General features: G+C 37.7%; 1 protein-coding gene across 7 annotated transcripts in view; it reads left to right on the top strand.

Annotated features, from left to right (window-relative positions):
* CEP112 (centrosomal protein 112) overlaps window positions 1–27,025 on the top strand; it is a 418,049-nt gene that overhangs the window by 22,187 nt on the left and 368,837 nt on the right. For 5 of the 7 annotated variants that reach the window (XM_030296738.1, XM_030296741.1, XM_030296740.1 and 2 more), the window contains 2 exons: window positions 19,831–19,924; window positions 21,866–21,943. In XM_030296738.1, coding sequence (XP_030152598.1) covers window positions 19,831–19,924; window positions 21,866–21,943 — 172 coding nt within the window. Of the gene's footprint in view, window positions 1–17,890; window positions 17,919–19,830; window positions 19,925–21,865; window positions 21,944–27,025 lie in introns of those variants that run through there. The other 2 variants (XM_030296746.1, XM_030296742.1) reach the window with 2 other exon arrangements.

Here is a 27,025-nt window from a genome sequence, read left to right on the forward strand (position 1 = left end):
ATGATGTGGTTTTCCAGGAATGCATTGCGGCAGAAAGCTGGGACTGTGTATGTCCTTTAAAAATGTCTCCCATTATAGCTAACATTTCATTGGCTTGTGCAGTTTAATGACATGACCAGCAGATGGTGATCAAGTATAATGAAAATGTACTTGTGATTGAGTATGTTCATCTATGTGAAAAACCATTTTTCACTTCAAAAATAATGATGTAATTTTTTAGTCTGGATACTTAAAAAACTGCAAAGGAATCTTTTTCTTTGTTAAACTCCATTTTTGTATGTAAGTGACATTAACACTATAAATAGCCCTGCTCCTAAATTGTTGGATGAATTTATGGGGTTGCTGATCAGTATCTTTCCTTCCTAGGGATTCTTTATATCCAGTGGCATAAATAAATATGGTTAGGATTACACACAGTAAAACATCCTTAGATATTTACAAAGTACATTCATTATATTTACAAATAGCCCCGTTGTTTGGGCAAAGATAGATTCTACAGTAGCACCGTCCCGTAGTACTTTCTGCAGTGGTGGAAATGTTATATGGCTGTGCTATCCAGTACAATAGCCACTATTCACATGTGACTGTTGAGCCCTTGAAATGTGACTAGTGTGACTGAGGAACGGAATTTTAAGTTGTAATTAATTTAAATAGCTGTATGTGATTTAGTGGCTCCTGTATTGGGCTCGGCACTGTAGACCTGGGTCTTCTTTTGGGCCACTGTAAAGCCTGACCTAGACGGACAGCTGCTGTCTAGGTGGGGAAGCGGGATGCAGACAGGGACCTGGAGTTGGGTGTTGGTACCTATAAACTGCCTCCGCCACAGGGGAGCCCTTTTATCTGTGCTTACTTGCGAGTCATGGGTATCTCTTCTTTGATGATAATCACCCATGAGCAACACCTAGTTGCTTTTCTGTTTGGTCAGTCTCAGGTTTCAGAGGAGCTCTTGCCAATAAATCTTTTTGAAAGAAAGAAAAAGTAATCATTTTCCTTAAGTTGATTTTTTTCATCATTTTGTTTGAATAAAAACACTCAGCATGGATTACATGTGATTCATTGGATACTTTTGATACAGTGGCTGCTCGTTAGGTAGACACTTATCCTTGAGCTCTACAAGTAAGTCTGCTGCATAAATGAGGAATGAAAACTGTTTCTTAGGATACTCCATAAAACATAATGTTTCATGCACTCATAAAACCACCTAACTACTCATTAATTTTCAACATTAACACATTAGTTAAATAGCATTCTTCGGTGTTTACCAGGTCAAGGAAGTGGCAACAAGTTGCAACTGAGATAGAATTGCTTTGAGAACAATGGGCTTGCATTTTTCTGAGGCTTTTTTTTTTTTGTTTGTTTTAGTGAGTCAGATTTTTGACGTATTTAGTTGCTTTTTAAAAAATTTTAATGAGTGGGGCTTTGTAATATCATATTTTTATTTCACAGGCAACTTTCTTTTTGTGAGGTCATAATATTGAATAGTTTTGATTGTCCTTTTAATAAAAAAAAGATGACAGTAAGTTTATAAGTATGTTACCGTAAAACTTAATTTTAAGGGAATTAAAATACTCTCTGAGTGTTGTACTGTTAAACCAGAGATCAGTTAATAAACGTTGACTTAATTGTACGGTTTTTATTTTTAAGTTTTAAAATCGAATGTTATTTTAAGGTAGGAAATGGGGAAAGCAAGAAGTCTTAAATTGTTTATGAATCTCTGGTCATTTTTTTAGTTTTGTCAACCCGTCTCATTTTTTTTTCCATTTTGTTTTGTTTTTCTGTTTATTCCTAATAAAGTTCCCTTTGAAAAATTAAAATAATATGTTGTGGATCATTGGAAGTTATTTTTATTTTCTTATTTTCAGGGTAGTTTGATAGTTTACTGCATTATTAGTTGTTGCTATTTATTTTTATGTTTCATTTCCATTTAGCAATGCCTTGAGAAGACGATTCTTTAGGTGGTGTGTAACATTATTAGCCGCTGCTCATATGAATGCAAAGACATGAAATCTAGTTAATTCTCGTTTTAGTTTCCTGATCATTTATAATCTAGTAGTTGTGTAGGAGTCGTATGATTCTTGCAATGTTTTACAACTGTGAAACACAGCGTACATGTAAAAAGTGCACGAAAATAGGGGCGCCTGGGTGGCTCAGTCAGTTAAGCATCTGACTTCGGCTCAGGTCATGATCTCACGGTTTGTGAGTTCGAGCCCCTCGTCAGGCTTTGTGCTGACAGCTCAGAGCCTGGAGCCTGCTTCGGATTCTGTGTCTCCTTCTCTCTCTGCTCCTCCCCTCCTTGTGCTCTGTCTCTCTCTGTCAAAAATAAATAAATGTAGAAGCAAAAAAAAGTGCACGAAAATATACAGGTACAGTTTAAAGAACAGTTATAAAATAAACATCCCTGTACTTTTAACCCACCCAAGAAATAGCATATGATAGTACTCCAGGAGACCTTGGGTGTCCTTCCTGACTGGCTCCTCTTGTCATCTCCTGAGAGGACCATTGTCCTGTCTTTTGTGTATATCATTTCTTTTCTTTTTTTTTTTTTTTTAACTTTATATAAGTGGGACCATACTTAATATATTATTTTGAAGCTTCTTTTTCTCATGTTTTTCAGATCTGTCCTTGTTAATAAATGTGGCTGTGTTTCATTCTTTGTGGCAAACTTTTAAAGTCAATGTGTAACATACAAGACTTAATCAAAGCTTGGTGCAGTTTTACAAAATGAATACCTGTATGTAACCATCTTCTAAAGCAAGAGAGAGACCATCCTCAGCTCTCCAGAAAGCTCTCTCTTGCCCCTCCCCTGTCATTTACCATCCCACCAAATAGTAACCACTATTCTGCATTACCTCACCGTAGATCAGCTTTAACAGGTTTTTTTTTTTTTTTTTTTTTTTTTTTTTTTTGGGACAGAGAGAGAGCATGAACGGGGGAGGGGCAGAGAGAGAGGGAGACACAGAATCGGAAACAGGCTCCAGGCTCCGAGCCATCAGCCCAGAGCCTGACGCGGGGCTCGAACTCGCGGACCACGAGATCGTGACCTGGCTGAAGTCGGACGCTTAACCGACTGCGCCACCCAGGCGCCCCAACTGTAACAGTTTTTGATTCATAAAGCGTGTTCGCGTTTTTCTAGCTTCATTGGCTCAACGTTATGTTGTGAGATTGATTTGTGTTGATGTGTTTAGCAATGGATTATTCTTCTTTATTTATTACTGTGTGAATGTATCGCATTTATACATGCATTCTACTGTTGTTGGATATTTGGTTTTGTTCCGGGTTTTGGCTGTTACAAATAATTCTGCTGTGAACATTCTCGTACATGTCTTTTAGTGCCCATGTGTGCACTGTGTTGACTTGGAAGTGTACTTACAGTGCATTCTGCCAGAGAGTTTTCCAAAATGGTTATGGCAATTTACTTTTCCAGGGTAGGATTTCAGAGTCTGTGGCTCCCCCGCTCTCCCAATACTTGGTTTGTCCGTTTCTTTTAGTTTTAGCGAGTCTAGTATGGTGTGTTTTAATTTGCATTGTCCCACATGGCTAATGACATGGAGTACCTTTTCCTATGCTTTTTGGCCACTTGGATGTCCTCTTTTGTGAAGTTGCTATTCATTTTTTAATAAAACATGGCTTCTCAGTGTTTTTTGATTTGTCACGATTCTTTGTATATTCTGGATACAAATGTACACATCCAGAATACATTTTTTGTTGATGTACGTATGGCATATATCTTCTCCCACTTTCATTGGTATGATCTGTCGAATGTCATTAACTTATATTATAGTTTTATTTGTTGTTTGTCTCTGATATTGTTTGTGCTTTTTTTGTGTGTCCTGTTTAAGATTTCTTGCCTTGCCTATCCCAAGATAATGGAGATACTTGCCTATGTTGCCTTCTAGAAGCTTTCTTATCTTTCTCATTTAGGTATGTGCTTCATCTGGAATTGATTTTTATGTATGAAATGAGGTAGGGCTTTCTCCCACCCCTAGTCAGCCCAGGATAGTGGAGGGATAGCCATTTAATCCAACATCTTAAAAAAAAAAAAACCCAGCCTTTCCCCCACTGCTGTAGTTGGCATCATTATTGTAAACTAGGAAATCTTATTTGTGTGGGTTTATTTCTGGACCCTCGTCTCCTCTTTTGGTCTATTTGTCTATCTGTGTGCTATTATTATATGCCTTAATTACTGCAGCTTAGTAGTGTAGCGTATGCATTCCAGCTTTCTTTTCTTCTCCAAGATTGCCCTGGCTCTTCTTGGTTCTTTACCTTCTCATTTAAATTTTATAATTAAAATTGTTTTTAATGTTTATTTTTTTGAGAGAGTGAGTGAGAGTGAGTGGGGGAGGGTCAGAGAGAGAGGGAGACCCAGAATCCAAAGCAGGCTCCAGGCTCTGTGCTGACAGCACAGAGCCCTATGTGGGGCTCGAGCTCAAAGACTGTGAGATCATGACCTGAGCCGAAGTCGGCCACTTAACCGATTGAGCCATCCAGGCGCCCCTGAATTTTACAATTAGTTTACCAGTTTATACACACACACACACACACACACACACACACACACACACACACACGTATCTCTGTTGACATTGTAATTGGAAATGTATTGAGTCTATAGATCAATTTAGGAAGAGTTAATATCTTTATAATATGGAATTACACTCCCAGGCCCAGATAAACAGTGATCTGCTTTTCGTGTCTATGGTTTTGCCTTTTTTAGAAATTTCATCTGAGTGGATGAAATACATAAATACATACATAAACCATGTAGTCTTACGCATCTGATTCTTTCACTTAGGGTATTGTTTTTGAAGTTCATGTTGCCTGTATCAATAGTTCATTCCTTTTTAACCCTGGATGGTATTTTGCTGATGAGTATATCACATTTTGTTTATCCATTTACCAGTTCATGGATATTTGGATTGTTATCAGACTTCGGCTATTATGAATTAAGCTGCTGTGGACATTCATACTGCAAATTTTTGTTTGAGCACGTGTTTTTCATTTCTTTTGGGTAGATATCTAACAATGGGCTATAGAAGTGTGTATTTAACTTTTTAAGGGAAGTAGCAAACCATTTCCCAACGTGGCGGTGCCATTTGACATCCCTGTTAGCAACGTGTGAGTGCCTCAGTTTTTTCACATCCTCACCTCTTGGTATTATCAGTGTTTTTGATTTTGGTCATTTTAATGGGCATGTAGTGGTATTGCATTGTGGTTTTAATTTGCATTCCCCTAATAACTACTCATGCTGAGCATCTTTTCATGTGGTTAACGACCATTTGTATATCTTCTTTGGAGAAATGTCTGTTCCGATAGCTACCTGCTCCCCACACACCCAACTACGATCAATGATCACTAGAGACATTTCTGAAAGGGTGAATAATGGGAAGTACAAAGGAGTCACTGGTTTCCATAGCAGTTCTGAAATCCAGTTGGGCAAATACTGGAAATTCCTTAATCAAGGCTCAAGACCTGGGACTAATATTGCATGTCTCCTAGCTCCTCCCACTGGGCTGAATCCATCTTCTGAGTTCTTTTTCATGAAAGATAGCATGTATTTGCAGCTTAGTACTTTTCTCAGCCTGTTTTCCCTCCAGAAGAATTTTGGACACTTTTGTACTCTTATCTTTTTCAGTCTAGGGGAGCAGTGATTTTGCTGAATAATTTTCTCAAAACCTTTGTAGACCTCCTGTGCATCTCTTTTATGTTCATTCCACTAGACAAAAGCCACATGTATTAATCTCATTGAGATTCCCTTTCCATGTTGGGTTGCTTCTGACAAGATTGAGGGATAATGACCTTAACTTTCTAGAGGCTCTGTTGTTTGATTGAGAGAATCTGTAAAGCATCGCCTTAATCTTTTTAAAGTTCTCTGTGTGTGAATGTATAGTACTCTTGATGTACCACCTTTGATCTTTTTGATCTTAAAAAAAGGTTTTTCATTTATACTCTTGGCTTTTTCTCTAGGCGGTGCTCAGATTTCACTCGGGTGCCATTTCTTAGTTTAGCATCTTTTGCTAGCTGGAGACTGAGAATTTTTAAAATCATGAAGTTCTCGTTCTTTTTTCTTTAGGTGTCCTCCACTTAGTTTAATTTATTACTCTTCTCTTGCATTTCACTCTAAGCAGCAAGAAATACTTTGCTTGGAAATCTCCGTCACTATATCACTCATCCAACTTATTAAGCACGTCTTCTGTTTTACATGTTACTTAAGGTGATAGTGTGGCCACTGCATAAAAGGATCCCTCTCCTGTTTTTCAGTAACATGTCTCTCACTTCCTCTTGAGTTCTCACTGGCAAATCTCACTTGAGTCCTCAAGTCCAGATTTCTGCTAACAGCCTCTTCCGGTCAATTTTGTCTTTTTTTTAGTATACAAGTCAAAGTCCTTCCAGCCTCTGATGACTCCCTGGTTCAAAAGACACTTCCACTTTTTAGGCGGTACCTCGTTTCTGGGTACCAAAGTCTGTATTAGTTATCTATTGCTGCATGACAAATTGTTCCGAGTGTTAGCAACTTAAAAACAACAAAATTTATCATCTTGTAGGCATGCCTTAGCTGGGATTTGTGGCTCAGGTTCTCTTGTAAAGCTGCAGTCAAAGTATTTGTGGGGTGTTTGGGGGCATCAGTCTTAGGGCTCTCATTCAGAGGCTTCTTTAAGTTTCTTGCTGTTCAGACTTCTCCAATGAGCAGCATGAAAGATGGCAGCTGGCTTGCATTGAAGAAAAGAAGCAAGATGGAAACCAGGGTCTTTTTTGTAAGCTAATCTTGGAAGTGATAGCCTATCACTTGTGTTATATTCAGGTTATTAAAAGTAAATCACTAGATTCAGTGGATACTCAGAGAAAAGGGTTTACACAAGGGCATGAATGCCAGGAGATAGGGGTCATTGGGAGCCATATTAGATGTTGCCTACCACACACCTAGAACAAGTACTAAAAATATAATAGACATATAACCAGGAAGAAATATAACTAAAGAGATTAAAATCGAATAAGGTAAAATAGTCAACATAAAAGTAGGTAGCGAAGGAAGAACAGAGAAACAGAAGATGGGACAAATATAAAACAAATAGCAAGATGGCAGACCAAGTAGAGCCATATCAATAATTACATTAAATGTAATTGGACTCAATGGTCCAGTCCAAAGGCAGTGAATACTAGATTGGATTTAAAAAGCAAGAACCATGTTGTATGTTATCTATAAGAGACATACTTTACAATGCAAAGACAAGTAAATTGAAAGAGTTGTGGAATGTAAAGAGATATAAAGTGAAAACAGAAGCATAAGAAACCTTAAGCCAAAGAGAATTATTAGAGACAAACATAATTATTTTGTAATGATACAAGAATAAGTTCATAAGCATGACATAACAGTTATAAGTGTGTATGTAGCAAATGATAAAGCTTCAGAAATATGCGAGTCAATAAATAACAGCCAAAGGAAGAAATAGACAAATCCACACACGTTGCAGATTTTAACACCTTTCTTAGGAACTGATGGAGCAGAAAATTCAGTGAGGATGTAGAAGACGTGAACAGTGCACTGACCCATCTCAACCTCATTGACGTCTATAAAACACCCCACCCAACAAGTACAGATTACACATTCTTTAAGTGTGCATGGAATGTTCATTCGATAGGTCATGTCTGGTCATAAAAGAAATCTCAACTGGTCACCAAAGATGAAAGTCGCACGATATATAGTCTGACCTCATTTGAATTTAATGAGAAATGAACGATAATAGTACTGTATATCCAGAAAAGCCCTAAAATATTTATAAGCTAAAAAAAATGATTCTAGAAAAGATCTTATTTTATTATTATTGCTTTCTTTTTGCTTTTTAAAAAAAGTGTATTTTGAGGAGAGGGAGTGCCCACTGGTGGTAGGGGCAGAGAGAGAGTGAGAGAGAATTCTAAGCAGGCTCCGCACTGTCAGCGCAGAGCATGATGCAGGGTTCAAATTCACAAACTATGAGATCATGACCTGGACGGAAATCAAGAGTTGGACACTTAACTGACTGAGCCACCCAGGTGCCCCATTTAAGATTTTATTTTTAAGTAATCTCCACACCCAATGTGGGGTTTGAATTCATAACCCCAAGATCAAGAGTCTCTCCGACAACTGAGCCAGTCAGGTGCCCTCCAAAAATCAATTATACCCATTGGTGAAGAAAGAAATCACAAGGGAGTTTAGAAAATATTTTCAAACAAATGATAAGGAAAATACAATACATAAAACTTTATGAAGTGCAGCCAAGGCAGTGCTTAAAGGGAGATTTAGAGTTTTTAATGCTTATATCAGAAAAGAAGAGATATCTGAAATCAGTGATCATAGCTTCCCCCTTTTGAAGCTGGAAGAGTAAGAGCTAAGTGGACCCAATGTAAGTGGAATGAAGGAAATAAAATAGATGAGTGGAAATCAATGGAACAGAGAATAGTAGAGAAAAATCAATGAACCAAGTATTGATTTTTTTGAAAAGCTAAATAAAATTGATAAATTCTGGTCAGACTTATCAAATAAAAAGAAATATATGGACAAATATAAAAACCTGTAGAATTTTCCTTTCGGTTTATAATTCCATTTTTAGGGGCGCCTGGGTGGCTCAGTCTGTTGAGCGTCCGACTGCAGCTCAGGTCATGGTCTCGCAGTCTGTGAGTTTGAGACCCACGTCAGCTGTGCTGACAGCTCAGAGCCTGGAGCCTGCTTTGGATTCTGTGTCTCCCTCTCTCTCTGCCCCTCCCCTGCTTATGCTCTGTTTCTCTCTCTGTCAAAATAAATAAACATTAAAAAAAATCTATATAATTCCATTTTTATTTTTTATAGGAGTAGAAAGATGTGTAAAATAATTATAAATATACGTTAATGGGTATGCAGTATCAGCAACATAAACTTGTGGGGAGAGGTGTGGAGCTATAAAGGAGTAGAGTTTTTGTATGTAGTTGAAGTTTAAAATATATTGTTGTAACTTTAGGATTAAAAAATTTTTTTTCTAATCCTCATGGTAACCACAAAGAAAATACACACAAAAGGCTATGAGAAGGGAATCAAAACATGTCATTACAAAATGTCAACTAAATAAAAAGGCAGGCAGGGAGGAAATGAGAGACAAATAACCTATAAGACATACAGAAGATAACAAAATGTCAATAGTAAGTCTTTGTCTATCACTAATTCATTGCACTTTAAGTGTAAATGGATTAAACTCCACAATGAAAAGTCATGGCTTAGCAGAATGTATAAAAATGCCAGTATTCAACTATATGCTGTTTACAGGAGACTCACTTTAGATCTAAGGACACACACACACCCACACACAGGTTGAAAGTGAAAGAATAGAAAAAGATATTTCATGTAAAGAGTAACCAAAGGAGAGCAGAGGTGACTGTATATCATACAAAATGGACTTTAAGTAAAAAACAGCTATGAAACAGAAGGACATATATTATGATAAAAGGGTCAATTCACCAAGAAGATACAATTATAAAATACATGCACCAAACATCAGAAGTTCTAAATATATGAGACCAACATTGGCAGAACTGAGGGGAGAAATCGCTCTAGAGTAATAGTAAGAAACTTTAGTACCCCGCATTCCCACATTCAACAATGGATAGAACAATCAGAAGATCAATAAAGAAATAGAAGGTTTGAACAGTACTATATAGACCAATTGGACCAAACAGACATATACAAAGCATTCCACCCAACACAAGTACACATGGAATAGTTTCAAGTACACATGGAATATTCTCCAGGGTAAATCATGTGATAGGCCACAAAAGAGTCTTAATAACATTTTAAAAATTGAAATCACACAGAGTATTTTTTTTCTGAGCAAAATATAGGGAAACTAGAAGTTAATAGTGAAACTGGAAAATTCACAAATGTGTGGAATTAAATAACTCACTCTAAGCAAGCAGTGAGTGAGTCAAAGAAGAAATCAAAAGGGATGTTAGAAAATATCTTGAGATAAATGGAAATGAAAACACAGTGTACCAAAACTTAGGAGATTCTGTGAAAGCAGTAAGAAGGAGACTTAAGGTTGTAAAAGCTTGCATTAAAAAAGAATAAAGATCTCACATGGACAACCTAAGTTTACATCTTAAGGAACTAGAAAAAGAAGAACAAACTCCAAAGATAGCAGAAGAAAGGAAATAATAAAAACTAGAGCAGAAATAAACAAAATGGAGAATGAAAAAATATTAGAAAAAAATGAAACCAAGAGTTGTTTTCTTCAGAAAAAAATCAACAAAATTGAAAAACCTTTAGCTGAATTGCTTAAAAAGAAAGAAGACTCAACTGAAATCAGAAAAGAAAGGGGGGGAGTATTACAACTGATTTTACAGAAATAAAAAGGATTATAGGTATGATGAGTAGATGTATGCTGACAAATTGGATAAACCAGGTGAAATGGACAAATTACTAGAAACAGTCTACCAAGACTGAATCATGAAGAAATAAAATCTGAAAAGACCTGTAACTGGTAAGGTTATTAAAGGAATATTCAAAAAGCTCCCAACAAAGAAAAGCCTAGGACCAGATGGCTTCATGGGTGAATTCTACTGAGCATCCAAAGAATATTTAACACCAATCCTCCTCAGACTCTTCCAGAAATTGAAAAAGAGGAAGCACTTTCAAATTCATCGCATGAGGTCAGCATTACCCTGATACCAAAGCCAGACAAAGACACTACTGGAAAACTACCGACAAGTTTCCCTGATGAATATTTATGTAAAAATCTTCAACAAAACCAAAAAACCCCAACAAAACAAAACCAGCAAAGAAAAGAAACAACAACTAGCAAACAGAATTCAGCAGCACATTAAAAAGATTATACACCATGACCAAGTGGGGTATTCCTGGAATGCAATGAGAATTCAACATATGAAACTCAGTCAGTATAGTACACTGCATTAACAGAATGATTGAAAAAGCCACATGATCATCTCAAACGATGCAGAAAAAGCATCGGACAAAATTTAATACCCTTTCATGATAAAAATACTTAGTAAACTAGGAATAGAAGGAAGCTATTTCAAAATAATAGGCCGTATATGAAAAACTGATCACTAACATCATTCTTAATGGAGAAAGACAAAGACTTTCTAATTGCCAGAGCGATTAGGCAAGAAAAAGAAATAAAAGGCATCTAAATCGGAAAGGAAGAAGTAAAATCATCTCTGTTCACAGATGACATGATCTTATACATAGAATATGTACATAAAATATACATAGAATATGTATGTATTCCATATAAAACTGTTAGAACTAATAAATTCAACAAAGCATCAGGATAAAAAACCGACACACAAAAATCAGTTTCATTTTTTATATCCTGACAGTAAACAATCTGACAAATTAAGAAAATAATTCCATTTACAATAGCATCAAAAAGAATAAAATACTTAGGAATAAACTTAATCAAGGAGGTAAAAGCCTTGTACACTGAAAAACTACGAAGTTAAAGAAGACACTAGTAAATGGAAACACATCCTAGTGTTCATGGAAGACTTAACATGTTAAGATATGGTCAGTACTACTCAAAGTGATAAATGGATCCCATGCAGTACCTATCAAGATTCCAGTGGCATGTTTTTCTGTTTGTTTGTGTTTGTTTTCAGAAATACAAAAATACATTGTAAAATTTGTATGGAATCTCAAGGGACAATGAATGGCCAAAACAGTCTTGGAAAAGAACAAAACTGGAATACTCATACTTCCTAATTTCAAAATTTATTGCAAAGCCACAGTAATCAAAATAGTGTGGTATTGGCATAAAGACAGACATATATAGAATAATAGAGTAGAATAGAGACCCCAGAAATAAACTCTTACATATATGATCAAATTATTTTTTGACAAGGTGCCAAGACCACTCAATAGGAAAAGGACAATTTTTTTTTCAACAAATTGTGCTGGGAAAACTGGATGCAAAACACATGCAAAAGAATGAAGTTGGACTTTTACCTTACACTATATATAAAAATTAACTCAAAATGGATCAAAGACCTAAACATAAGAGCTACAACTATAAAGCTCTTAGTTGAAAATATAGGGGAAAAGCTTCATGACAGTGGATTTGACAATGATTTACTGGATGTGACACCAAAAGCACAGACAACAAAAGAAAAAAGATGATGAATTGAGTTATATCAAAATGGAAAATTTGTGTCTGTCAAAGGATGCAGTCAAAAGAATGACGAGACAACCTATGCAGTGGGAGAAGGTATTTGCAAATCATACATCTGAAAAACAGTTAATATTCAGAATATGTAAGAAACTTCTACAACTCAATGACAACAGTGAAATAACAACTCGGTCAAAAAATGGGCAAAAAAACTTGAATAGACATTTCTCCAAAGAAGATGTACAAGTGGCCAGTAAACACATGAAAAGATGCTCAACGTCAATAATCATAATAATCATTTTGGAAATGCCAATCAAAACCATAATGAGAGGGGCACCTGGGTGGCTCAGTTGGTTGAGTGTCTGACTCTTGATTTCTTTGACTAGGTCATAACCTCATGGTCATGGGATCAATCCCTGTGTTGGACTCTGCTCTGAGTGTGGAGTCTGCTTGTGATTCTCTCTCTCTCTCTCTCTCTCTCTCTCTCTCTCTCTTTCTTTCTCTCTCTCTCTCTCCAACAAACCATAATGAGATACCACCTCACACCTATGAGTATGGCTACTATAAACAAACAAACAAATTAAATGTTAGCAAGGATGTGGAGAAATTGGGACCCTTGAGCACTCTTGGTGGGAATGCAAAATGGGGTAACTACTGTGGAAAATAGTATGGCAGCTCCTCAAATAAACTAGAAATAGTTACCATCTGATCTACCAATTCCTCTTCTGGGTATTTATACCAAAGAATTGAAAACAGGACTTGACATGTTCATGGTATCATTATTTGCACTAGCCAAAAGGTGGAAGAATTCCAAGTGTTCATCAGTGGATGGATGGAAACAAACTGTGGTATATACATACAGTGGAATATGAATGAGCCTTAAAAAGGAAGGAAATTCTGAAACATGTTACAACACGGATGAAACTTGAAGATATGCTAAGGGAAATAAGCTAGTGACAAAAAAGACAAATACCGTATGTTCGCACTTCTGCGAGGTACCTAAAGTAGTCTGATTCGTAGAGGCAGAAAGTAAAATGGTGTTTGCTAATGGCTACAGGGAGAGGGGAATGGGGTATTGTTTAGTGAGTACAGAGTTTCAGTTTGGGAAGATGAAAACGTTATGGATGGTAGTGATGGGTGCACAACAATGTGAGTGGACTTAATGCTACTGAACTGTATGCTTAAAAATTATTAAGACCCCTGGGGTGGCTGGGCGGCCCAGTTGGCTGGGCCCTTGTCCAGCTCTTGATTTCAGCTCGGGATATGATCTCAGGGACATGGCATCGAGCCCCACTTGGGTTCTGCACTGAGTGCAGAGCCTGCTTGGGATTCTTTCTTTCTCTCTCTCTCTCTCTCTGCCCCTCCCCTGCTCTGCCTCTCTCTCTCAAAAAAAAAAAAAAAAAAAAAATTGGTTGAGACAGTAAATTTTATGTTACATGTATTTTGCCACAATTAAAAATAAAAAAAATTAAAAGAAAACACAAAATAACAGTATCAGGAATGAAAAGGAGACGCCATATGGATCCTGTACACATTAAGAATATAATGAGAATAATATAAACCACCTTCTACCACTGAAAACTTGAATGAAGTAGACACATTCCCTGAAAGACACAAAACTAATACTGACTCAAGAAGAAATGGGAAATTTGAGTCGCCCTATTATCTACCAAGGAAACTTAATTCATAATTAACCACCTTCCCACAAAGAAATCTCCAGGCCCAGATGGCTTTGTTGGTGAATTTTATCAGGCTTTTATGGAAGAAATATCATCCTGCATGAAATTTTTTCAGGAAATAGAAAGAGGGACTGCTTCCCAACTGATTTTGTTAAGTCAGTATTACTTTGTTTCCAAAAGAAGACAAAGACATCATAAGAACATAAAACTGCATACCAGTATTCCCTCATGAACGTAGATTTAAACACTCTGAATTAGCAAATTGTATCCAGAAAAAGGATAAAAAGGATATTATATCATGAATGTATGAGGTTTAATCCCAGGAACATGAGGGGTTTTGGCACTTGGAAATCTATGTATTTTAAGAAGGAAAAATCATGTCATCATCTCAGTAGATGCAGAAAAAGCATTTAACAAAAATGCGAAAACCAACCATGATAAAAACCCTCAGCGAATTAGGAATGGAGGGGAACTTCCTCTGCTTGATTTAAGTTATCCATGAGAAACCAAAGCAATTATAAAGAAAGAAAAAAAAGAGGACTTAACGTTCCTAATTTTTAGAATTAAAGCTACAGTAATAAAGATAGCAGTGTTGGGAAAGGATGGATAAAGCCAGAGATTAGAACATATTCTAGAATTTGAACCAGTTCTAGAAATACATCTGCACATACCGATTGAAAATCCATTGATTTTCCACAAAGATGACAATGGAATTGAACGAAGAAAGGAATTAAATCAAATTATGGGGGGAACAACTGCATATCCACATGGGAGAAAAATCAAATGGGTTTTAGACTTAAATGAAAATGCTAAACACCAGAGAACTTTTAGAAAAAACCAAAAATCATTGTGACCTAGGAGTAGGCAAAGATTTCTAAAATAGGATATAAAAAGACACAAACAATGAAGAAATAAGTTATAAACTGGACTATCAAAATTGAAACTTTCTTTCTTTGAAAAACACCATTTGGAAACTCACCTGGCAAGGCACAAAACGAGAGAAAATATTCTAAATACATATAATCCGACACAGAACTTGTGTCTAGAATATGTGAAGAACTCTTAGAATTCAAGGAAAAGTGGACAACCCAACCAGTGTGCAAAAGATTTTACAGACAAAAGAAACTATATGAGTGGCTAATGTATATACTTGAAAAGATGGTCAGCGGCATTCTGGATCAGGGATCCGGATCTTAGAAAGTTTCTTAGAAAGTTTAAGATACCATACCATATGACCCCACAGTTCTATTCCTAGACATTTAGCCAAGAGAAATGAAAACTTATTCCACATAAACACTTGAACTAGAGTGTTCATAGCAGCTTTATTCATAGTATCTGAAATGTGGAGACCATCTAGATGTCCATCAGCACATGAATAAATACACAAATTATGGTTCGTTCATATAATGGAATACCACTAATCAATAAACGAAAATGAACTTTGAATACACGTAACAATATGGCTGAATCTGGAAAACATTTTCCTCAGTGAGAGAAGCCAGACATAAAAATGTACACACTGTTTGATTCCATATACATGAGATTCTACTAAGTGGAGGTTGTCTGGGTTTGCAGGAGGGAATAGATCGATTAACAAAGGAGCTCGAGAGAACTTTTGGGTGTGATGGGAATCCGTGTCTTTATTGTGGTGGTTATACAGGTATTTGTCAAAAGTCCTCAAACTCTACGTTTTAAGTGGATCCAGTTTTATTGTCCATCAATTGTACCTCAACGCACGTAATGAAAATCACATCCAGGTGTAGCTGAGGCTTCCTTGGTGCGGCTTCTTCCAATCTAAACACCTGTGGACGAAAAGAGTGAAGTTCTGTCCCCCTGCCAGCCATACAGCCAACCCACGGTGGTGATAGAGGGCCTGGAGAATTCCCATTCAGAGACGCGGAATGAGAGAAGGAGTGATGGCAATTCTCTGGCAATTCTGAAATCTAGCCAGGCATTTATTGCCTGTATCTTGATTAGGGTTTAATGCTCCTTCCCCGGGAGTGTTCTTCGTGGCTCTTCGCTCTGTTCCTGGGGCTCTTCGCTTTTCCCTCTGAATTATCTTTTTTTTTTTTTTTTTTTTACCAGAAGGAATGATTTGCTTTAAGGGTAGTAGGGTAGTAGTTTTCCCAGCCTGCCTCCTGTTTGTGGGAATTTGGAGAATCAAATGTCTCTCTGTTCATTTTGAACTCTGTCCCTCTCACCTGGAACTGGTCTGATTGCTTAGTTTTGAGGCCGTGGCTGTGTCCTTTGCCTCTACTAGGCATACATCGTCTTATAAGCCATCGCTTTCAGAACCAGCACTGATTTTCAGCTTCCTCTAAGAGCAGGGAAGCCTGTTCCTGCCTCCACATTCTTGGCAGGTTTGACTTTCTTTTTTTTTTTTTAATGCTTAGAGAGAGAGAGAGAGAGAGAGAGAGAGACAGAGCATGAGCGGGGGAGGGGCAGAGAGACAGAGGGAGACACAGAATTGGAAGCAGGCTCCAGGCTCTGAGCTGTCAGCACAGAGCTGGACTCGGGGCTCGAACTCACAGACCGCGAGATCATGACCTGAGCCGAAGTCAGACGCTCAACCGACTGAGCCACCCAGGCGCCCCTGGCAGGTTTGACTTTCTTCCTCTACTTAGGGGAACTTTGATTGCTTTCTACTTCTCCAGAGTCACACTTGCTGCTGTCTCTAGTTGTTTGTGGAACCAGAGTCTGGCAGACCTTCAGTTTTCATCCTTTTCATGGCATCACATTTTTGTTCTATCTAAAAGTGATACCATAAGTTCTTCTTTTAGGTTCTTTGATGTAGTCTTGACTGGCACTGTCCCTACTATTTCTTTTAATAACTATCTTGAGTTTCCGTTTTATTTGCTCCTTCTGGAATTCCTATTATTTCGATGTCAGAGATTATGAATCTTTCTACCTTATCTCTTGCAATTTTCACTTATTGTAATCATCCCTTTGTGTTTTCCTTCGTGTTATCTGAATATTTCTTGAACTAATTTTATAATTTGCTGATTTGATTTTATACTATATTTAATGTGTTAGTCTCTTCTTCCATTATGATTTTAAAATTTGGTAATCATGTTTTTTATTTGTAAGCACATTTTTATGACCACAGATTGTTCATTTCCTTTTTACATCTGAAATATCCACTTGAATGACATTGGAAACACAAAATTACATTTAGGGGCACCTCGGTGACTCAGTCAGTTGAGCATCCGACTCTTGATCTCAGCTCAGGTCTTGATCTCAGAGTTGTGAGTTCAAGTGCAGAATGGGGCTCCATGCAGGGTATGAAGCCTACTTAAAAAAATTACATTTAGAAGTTTCCCTTTACATATACATAATAAGTTTTGCAGGAAGACATTTGATTGGTCTTCCTTTAGGTGTAAATCTTACGTATCTTGTGTCTTATCTCTTTATCTTTAAGGAGACAAGTCTTTGTTTCTCTAGTATTTGGAATCACGCATTATGCTGAGAGAGTGGTTCTGGGTTCTTGTCAAAATACTACAGCTTTAGGAAAAAGCGAAAGGGAAGAATTTATTTTTCCTACAGTTTTACTCCTTCCACGCAGTAAAAAGGCATGGGCATGCCTGGGTCTTCCTAACGTGCGGAAGCTTTTCTTTCTGTGTTGGTTTCAGCACCCTGAAATTGATCAAGCCACAGTTCTCTTCTAAATGGCGCAAGTAGCATAAGCATGAGCTCCTGTAATCATGTCCCAGGTCCCAATTGTAGGCTGTCTACGAGCTAGTCTGCATGGTAGACATCTATTGCTATTCTTCCTAAAGAGGCTTACAGGGCTGAGCTTTGTCCCCTACCCTCTGTTCCCCTGTCACCCTGACCTCCAGCCCCGTCACTGTGAATTCGAGCTTTCTATCTACTTTGAGTTTCAGTTAATGGTGTTTCCAGTAGGAGACAGTCTCAGTGGCAAGAAACAAAACTTCTGTGCCTAACGCCCTGTGTCTCTTGTGCCTGCCAGATCTTAGCAATGATATGGCCTCCTTCTTTAGTCGTCTCAGCTGCCTTCACCAGAAGCTGGCTTCAGCAACGCCTCTGCTTTCCTTGGCCTGAACTGGAGCATGTTTTAGGGACAATATAATGAATTTAGTTTTGGACACATTGAATTGTAAGTAGGGCTTTTCAATTTGTACTTGTAATAGGGTTTGAGGCTGAGAAAGAGCAATTTGGGCTGGAGATACAGACTTGGTAATCCAAGCTCCTTGTTATTTGAAAAGCTAGTAGCAGTTTTATTAGCAGTTTGGATTGTCCAGAAGGAATGCATGTAAAAGGGAAAATAAATAAGGTTTGACACAGAACTCTGAGATGCATGGGGTAGGCAGGGAAGGAAAGGCTACTGAAGGTTATTATAAAGGAGATTTCTGAAGGATCAAATGAAAATCAGGGAAGAATGGTTCTAGGGAGCCAGTAGATGTGACATCTTGAAAACACTGTTCCTAATGTTTAGTGAGATCAACTAGGGTAAGGACAGATAGTTCATTTGCTTGAGCAACTAGGAGATCGTTGATAGTGTCCAGCACTTTTAGGTTGAGTGGAAATCAGATTGTAGTTGATTGACAAGTGTACGTCAGGTTAGGACATGGGCCTAGTAACTTATTTTGAAAATTTATTGTGAAGGGAAAAAGGGTAAATTGGTACAGAGGACAGCTACAAGTGAACTGAAAGGATATGTTGTTTTATGTATGCACCCTGTGTAATAAATAGATAAATGGTTCCATCCTCTTTTTTTATTAATATTTTCTATGAGAATTTCTTTTAATATTTAAGCATTTTTCAATTTTTAAGTATAGCTCTTTTTATGATTGTTTAATCTATTCTTAAAGAAGAACAGGCCACTGCTTAGTATGGTGTATCAGGTTGCCTCTTCCCACATCCTGAGTTTTAAATGTTTATATCAGCTAAAGCACATGGGCTAATGAAATTATTCTCAGCCTATTGCTTTATCTATTTTTCTCATTAGTTTTTAAGTGTTTGGATATCTGGGATATTGAGTAGGGGTGTAAAAAATTAATAGCTCTCTTTAAAACAGCTTTTTCAGACATTTGACATTACTTAGTGACTTGTCTACGGAACGTTATTCTTTCATTGTTACTACCAAAAAACACATTCATTGTCATCTTGTCTTTTTTAGTTATAATTCTGTCTTTGGGAATATACCTAAAATGGACCAATATTTGTGAAGGGAATCCTGATAGGGCTTGTGGTTAAAAGTTAGTGACTTTAATTCATTCTTTAATGGTTAGTTTCCATTTCATGTATCTTGAAGGAGCCGTTCAGAGGATAGATATTCCTAATAATGAAACTTTCATTGAAGTAGCTTGAATAAAAATATATGAGAGACTCCAGGCTAAAGTAGAATATTGAGTATAATATTTTATACTATATTTTATATTGGAGGAAAGTCTTTTTGTTGAAATTCATTTGGAAGCTTAAACTATTTTCCTATTTGTACTGTACTTATAACATTTTACCTGAATTAACATGGTGTATTTTAAATTTAAGACTGATTTATCTGTAGTTTCTGACATAGTTTCAAATTAATCCAAATTTTCAGCTACATGAGAATTTTTTCATTTTATATATTTTAAGCCTTCATCTTGGTGTGCAGCATGAATCCAGTAAAACTTACAAACCTTTTAAAATGATTATCCTCTTTGAGAGTATATGCTTCATTTTTTTTTTTTTTTCTTATTCTATACTTGGAAGAGGGGGAGGAAGGAGAAAAGATTTAAATACATTTAGTTTATTGTAGTCCCACTTAAAAATAGCATTTGTTTGTGAGCAGGCACGTGGCATTTAGGTGATGTTTTATTTATACTTAAATCTAAATAAAAATAAAATGTGAGAAATAATAAATGGTCATTATTTGCATTTCTTTTTTCTCTGCCATGGAAGTATCATTGGTAAATATAAACAATCATCTTATTTCCAAAAGAAAAAAATTGGCAATCCCAGATTTAAATGCCCCCTTTGTCCTCTGTATTCCCCCCATTCTGATTGTTATTATTTTGGTCTATTAGTAGGAACCAATACACTGCGAAGCTCCAAACAAGATCACATTCTGTGAGTCCAACCTCCAGAGAAGATGGACAAAATATTACCCCAAAGAGTTGTGTAAGATCAGATTCTACTTTTGTTTGTTTGTTTGTTTGTTACTTTAAAATAACTCTACAAATTTTTAGTTTCATGTTTGTCAAAGTTCTAACAATTACTTTAAAACAGTGGGTGTTTGAATGAAGTCTGAAGGTTTTGGTGAACACCCTGATATCAAAGAAAATGATGTGTTTGGTAAATTCCACAGTGCTCCTTGTGGTTTCTCGATGATTCTGAGATATCATGTGTATTGTTGCTTTTGTGCATTGGAGAATAACTTTGGAAGACTTCATTTTTTTAGTTGTTTTTTTTTTTTTTTTTTTTTTTTTTTGCTTTTCCCTTTTACTCCGTGTGTGTGTGTGTGAGAGAGAGAAAGAGAGAGAGAGAGAGAGAGAGAGAGAGAGAGAGAGAGAGAGAGACCACCCAGTGGTCAGAGTTAAGAAACTGGGATTAATTTGTAGTTAAGTGGGGGATACTGCCTTTCTGCTGAAGGTGAACTGTTTATATTCTGAAATGTGAACGCCTCTTACATCTAACTGCTTAACAGAGTTTTGGTTTGAATAAGGTGCAATGAGCATTCCAGTTAGCTTCCTAAAGAGAAGAATTTTGCCTGCTTACTATGGCCTTTCTTGCGTAACTCTGGCTTGTCTTGAGTTACATGACTTTTAACAAGGAGATCATGTGTGATGCGTGGCTGTGCTCTAAACCTAACTCACTGCATTTCCTCCAGTGATAGTTTGGAACTTTGGGGAATACTTTCAGGGCAGCACATTTTAAATATCTGCGGGTTTTTTATGAACCGTTACATTTATTCACAATAAAACAAGGCAGGTAGGTGTTTTATGTCTTTCTGAAGACATTTTTGTTCACAGAGAAAAACATACAAGAAACAGGGGGCCAACAATCGAAACAATAATGAGTTTAAATATAGTATATAAAATAAATTCAACATTTTGTTCATTAGAAATTTGGAGGCAATAAAATATGGAGAACATTTTAGTATATTTTTCATCACTTCAGATAATTTAAATGATCATAGGTAAATAGGTTTATTTATTAGTAATGAGGTGTTCTAAAAATGTGGAAATGCTGTGCCAACAAATTTAACTTCAGAATGCATTTTTTGGCTGTACTGTAATGTATACATTATTATTTTAAATAGATTTACCTTTCTAAGTTTCTAGAGCTCCCAGATTATTGTCCATTTCTGGGCACAGATTTTAGGCTGTCCTCAGTTAATTGTAGTTTTAATCTGCTTTGATAAATGTGTAATAAGTTATATGAGAAGGAAAAAAAAATCATGCAATTTTAATTTTTAAAAAAAGTAGAATTTCGCCATAATTGTGTTCTCATGCTGTGAATCCAAAGCTTATTTCTCTTTATATTCAGTGTATGAATGGGAATTAATTTAAGAACAAAGAGCTTCTTGGACATCAACACAAAATTCCCTGTTAACTAATTTTAAGGATTGTAAATAATTCATCTTTTCAAGTGTTCCCCCCCCCCCTTTAAAGCTACTGTGGTATACCACAATTAAAACTTTTTGTAAAAGAACTTAAAGAGAAGAATCTGGATTAAGTTTTAAAATATTCTTTTGATGTGTTTTTTTTTTTTTTTGAAATCTAGTTACTGTATGAATATATTGTGAAGGCATCTCGCAGCCCTAAGCAGCTATAGTAAACAGTCATTACTTAGAATTGAGAACTTTGCCTCAGCTATGACAAACCTTCCCTCTGAGGGCAATACGGTACTACCAGAAAAGCACACGAAACTCTCGTTACTCTGAATGACGTATATTTTGTCCTGTTTTCTGTTTCTTCTGTTTTCTTCCCCCCTCCCTTCCTCCCTGCCTCTCTCCCTCTCTTCCTCTCTCCCTCCCCCCTTCTCTCCCTCCTTCCTTTTCCTTTTTATTTCTTCCTTCTTCCCTCTACCCCTTCTTCTCTCTTCTCTTTTGTCTTTCAGGAAGTTCATCCCCAAAGATCTGCTCTTTCTTTGGATGACAGCGACATCGAAGCTCGCCTTAATAGTTGGAATCTTGGGGTAAAAAAAAAAGTACTTGGTTTATGTATGTACATCGATGTAGCAGAATCCTGTTGTACTTGGAGAACATCTGAACTAATTCTATTTGGTGAATACTATTGGATGTCAGCCATTGAGATGTGTGGTGGTACTGTGGGAGAAGGATCTAGAGAACAGGAAAGACAGATAACATTCCAGAGAAACATAGTCCCTGCCCTCCACAAGCTGTCTTGTCGAGGGTTTAGGAGGTATACACATACATAGTTCAATAATTGTTTAAGATAGTATCTGGTAAAATACTAACATGACTTAGAGAGTAGAGTATTGAATTGGAGGCAAGGGGAGGGAGGACTTGGAGAAGCAAGGTCATTTGGGTTAAAAATATCCGGAGATTTCCTGATGAGCCGCCGTCACGGGCACCAGTTGTCAGGTGCAAAGACTGAGAGGGACATGAACGCATCTGGGTAGGTGTGGAGGTGGGGAACTGGAAAGAGGCAGGCCTGGAGACACGTGTGGTGGTGTGAGTGAATGGACATGACTGGATCTTGGGGACTTAAGCAGGGGGTTGGGGCCAGTGTCAATCAGGCTGGATTGTATCGGAGTTTGAAGGCTAAACTGAGCAGTTTCGCCTTTACATTTTAGGCAGTAGTGAGCCCTGCAGGTTTATTTATTCCTTCCACATTCCACTTTCCATGACGCTGTTGAAGTGCTTTGAGGAAATGAAAAGGGGTTTAGAACAATTTTTATCACGTTTTCTGGTTAGTAGGATAATTTCTAATTTGAAAATTTGCAAAGTATAGGAAATCAGAGGACTAAAATATATTTGAAAATCTTAACACCGAGAGATGGGTTACCATTTTGTTTTAGATATCCTCCTCTCCTTTTTTTTTTTTCCGTGTGCATTTATACAATTAAAATTTAAACAAAATTGGGGTTATATTATAAATACTATTTTACTATGTGCTGTTTTTAATTTTTTTTTAATTTTTTAATTTTAATTTTAATTTTTAGAGAGAGAGCAAGAACATGCGTGCAGGGGAAGGGGCTGAGGGAGAGAGAGAGAGAGAGAGAGAGAGAGAGTAAATCCCATGCAGGCTCTGTGCTGTCAGCACATAGCCTGACACGGGACTCAGTCTCCAGACTCTGAGATCATGGCCTGAGCCAAAATCAAGAGCTGTATGCTTAACTGACTAAGCCATCCAGGTGCCTCTACGACGTGCTGTTTTGAGTTTGATAGAAGTTTATAACCGTTCTGTAAATATATGAATATTAATGATAGCACTAATTTCTCTTTTGGGTGGGTATTCCATAACTTATTGAAACATCCTGGACATTTTGGTTGCTCCCAGGCTGTGGCTGATGTAAGTAATGCTGCAGTACAATTCCCTACAGATCTTTGTGTACACATTTGGTATTTCCTTAGGTTACATCCCATCTTGGTACATAGCCTTCCAGAAGGTATATACCAGTTTCTTCTGCAACCAGCAGGATATAGGATTGTCTATTTCTTACTTCTTCACTGACAGTACAGATTATTATTTTAAAAGACCTAAAACCCTTCCTACTAATAATGGTCTTTAATGAAAGGAATGCTTTAGGGAAATCGACTTGGTGGCATTTTGGAGGTTATATTGGATGTGGGTAGAAGTGGAGAAGGGGAACCATCATCTTTTTGGTGTTTGTGGTGAACTCCACACTCGGGTGATTTCTGTGGAGACGGAGAGGGTTGAAAGAAAAGCCATTTCATGGGGGGAAAGGACACTGCGTGACTGATTGGCGAGCTGACCAGAAGGGCACCTAAAGGTTTGCTTCTAGAAAATGGGAATATTGGCTTCCTGTCAGTTAACTGTCAGATGGGGGAATCCATTTTAGGGGTTACAAGTTTCATTTTAGACGGGTGGAGTTTGAAGAGATGGTCAGACCAGTTGGGGAGGTCAAGGTCTGGAGTTTCAGGAGACTCGAGGGCTGGAATCTTATTTATGGTTATGCTGTTTGAGGTGTTGTCCCCACCCAGAGGCTGGACAGCTGGGCTTTCAGGGGACGGAATGAGGACAGCTGGCTACTGCAAGGGACACGATTAGAAGAAGGTAGGGAATGGATGAGAATTTAAAGCAACGTGAATCTCGTAGCCATTTAGGGAGCCTATTAGTGAAAGAGATGAGAGAGAGAAAGTTAATAACAAGAGGGGAATATTAAGTCCAAAGGAAAACACTGTTATGTTTGAAGGTGGAGGAGAAGTTGCCACTGGAGGGAAGTCCTAGCGTTACCGGTGTGCGAGAAGAGCACAGAAAATCCCCCAGAAAGACGGTTGTTTCTTTGATATTTGCCAGAAAGCGGTATCAGAGTGAAGAGTAAAATTCTGGGCTAGCCTTTTAAACTTGTCTTTGCCCTCAGCCATTTGGCACTTCTGATGTGCGTTGCTTAGCCCACAGAGAACTTTGCTCGATTATGTAACTGTTCAGAGGATTAAATTTTTCATTCGTATAGTAAAGTTAAAATAAAACATCTAAAATATTTTGAGGTGATGCCTTAAAACTAGGTCTGCCTGGGTTCTCTTTCACACTTTTATTGTTCAAAGAAGGCACTAACAGTGTAAAATATGAAAGTCTTGCATTTTTATATATTTATAACGTGTATACATTAATCAGGCAGAACTCTATCTTTTGATCACAGTAGAATAATTTAAGAATCCAGTGTATTAAAGAGCTTAGATTTCCCTTTGATTTTAGTTTTGTATTAGAATGTGTGATGGATTTTTTTTCTCTTTCTTCCTGTGAGTGATCAGTTAATGGTAGTTAATGTTAGTTTTCTATGCTGAGGGTACATTTTTTTATATTGCCGACGTGACTTTCAGACACCTTCATTCAGATGCATTAGAGGTTCTAGAATTTGAATCTTCTGGTTTTTGTTAAAAATACGCTTTTTCCTCAAGTATATTCTTTCTTTCCCCAGGAGCGTCTTAGTATTTTTTTAGGAATACGTAATATAAGTAGAGATTCACTTACTCAACTAGCAATTTAATTTTCCTCCTGTATTTTTTTCTTACTCTTTAAACTTTGTAACCTTTAGTTTTGGGGAAACTTTCTCACTCTGTCAGTATATTTGATACATATATTTCCTGCTTGACTATCTTTATGTAAACTTTCCTCTTTTTTCTTTTTCTGAGGGCCTGGTGGGGGGCTGGGAGGAGGACTTTTCTGGGCCTTCCATCCTGGTTACCAGTCACCCGCTCACTCCCATCCTGCGTCCGCATGCTGACCGCACAGCCTCACTCCCACCAGGAGCGAAGGAACAGTGAGGACTCTTTGCTTCCTAGCCCCGGAGCAGGATCTGGGAGGGATGTGGGCTTAGTGCAGGGATAGCTCTCAGGACAGGCAGTGGGGGCTGGGCGAGGTCAGCAGGCGTGAGCGTCGGATCCCACGGGTGGCTCCAGCGGGTGGACAGCACCCCAGAGGCACGCAGACCCACCTGGAGCCCAGGGCCCATCAGGGAGGGGTGAACCTCCCTGTCGAGGGCTTGGGGACACCGGTGAGCCGTTAGCGGGTGGGGATGTGCCTTTACTCTCCCCGTGAGGAATGTGGGGAGCCTGGCTGTTCTCCTCACTGGCCTGTTGGGAACCGTCCTAATCAGGCTCGGGGGCAGCTGGTGTGGGAGACACAAGAGTAAGTCCACTTGAGATGAGCTGTTCCAGGAGATGAGCACGTTGCTGACCACAGAATTGCGAGCTAACTAAAATGGCTGTAGCGCGAAGCTTTGAAGGTTTGGGGTGACTCGTGGTGTAGCAAAAAGCCACTTGGTGCAGTGGTTGCTGCCAGACGTCTCTCGGAGGTGACTGTGCCAATTTGCATCCTCATTAGCGATGTGCCCGTTCCCATTAATCTACCTTCTCTTCCATCGTGGTATTGACAGTCCGGTTTTGTTTTTGTTTGTTTAACTTAAAGTTCAGCCGTTCTTGAGAGTGGTTAGTGACACTGCACCGTGGGGTGTTCATATATATTTTCCTGGTGACTCATCCAGTGAGGTGACCTTTTTTATGTCACTGACAGTCTAGATAGCCTCTCGGAGTGAAGTGCCTGCCTATGGCTTTGCCAGTTTTTCCGTTGGGTCGTTTGCCTTTTTCATACTGATAACCTGAGGGCCTTGTTTCTGTTCTGGATAAGAGTCCTTTTCGAGTAAGTATTGTAAATATTTCCTTCTACTTTGTTGCTTTCCTTCAATCTCTTCCTGGTGTCTTGGCTGAACAGAAATTTTAAATTTTAACGCAGTTCACTTTCTCATTTTTTCACCATGTGGTTAGTGCTGTTTTGTGTCCTGTTTAAGATCTTTGACTGTCCTAAGGTTCCGAAGATGTTCTTCTTTGTTTTCTCCCAGCGGCTCTATTATGTGACTTTTTCTCTTTGGATTACATACCATCTGGAGGTGATTTCGGTATATGTTATAAGATAGGGAGTTAAGATTTGTTTGGTCCCTTGTGTATATCAAGGTGGCACTCCTATTTATTGAAAAGACTCTTCCTGCTGTACCGCAGTGTTATTTGTCCCATAAATCAGGTGACGGTACGTGTCTATTTCCGTTCTGTTCCTTTGGCTTACTTGCTTTTCCTTGTGCCGATGGACTATGCCTTTCTCTCTGTATCTAATTTGTACTCACTAAATGTTGAGATGTGAGTAGACCAGCAAATGAGCCTTCATTTGTAGTATTGTTTCTGTGGATAAATGTTTTTCAAGTTCTAAAATGTTGCCTTAAAAAATTATTTTGGAGCACAATTGATTTGACATTGAGGACTGAATTTATTTAAAACTACCGAGAGGGTTTTGGCAGTTCTAACTGATGCCATGACTTAAAAACATTTAGTTGTGTTGTTAGTAATAGATTGCTTGAAAATGTCCTTTCCTTTAAGGCAGCTAAAATATCATAGAAAATGTCTTTCTATTTTTCTGGAATCATAGAACATCTCTAACTGATCCACATTAGTCTATGAGGGGTATTTGATCAATTTGATCAAAATCCTGAATAATCCAAAGAAATAGACGGACAGAACCCTTTGTAACCAAACAAATCCGCTAAAAAACTAACCAGAACAAAATGTCAAAAGCCAGTTTT

This window comes from Lynx canadensis, chromosome E1 (assembly GCF_007474595.2).
Source record: "Lynx canadensis isolate LIC74 chromosome E1, mLynCan4.pri.v2, whole genome shotgun sequence".
Taxonomy (NCBI): domain Eukaryota; kingdom Metazoa; phylum Chordata; class Mammalia; order Carnivora; family Felidae; genus Lynx; species Lynx canadensis.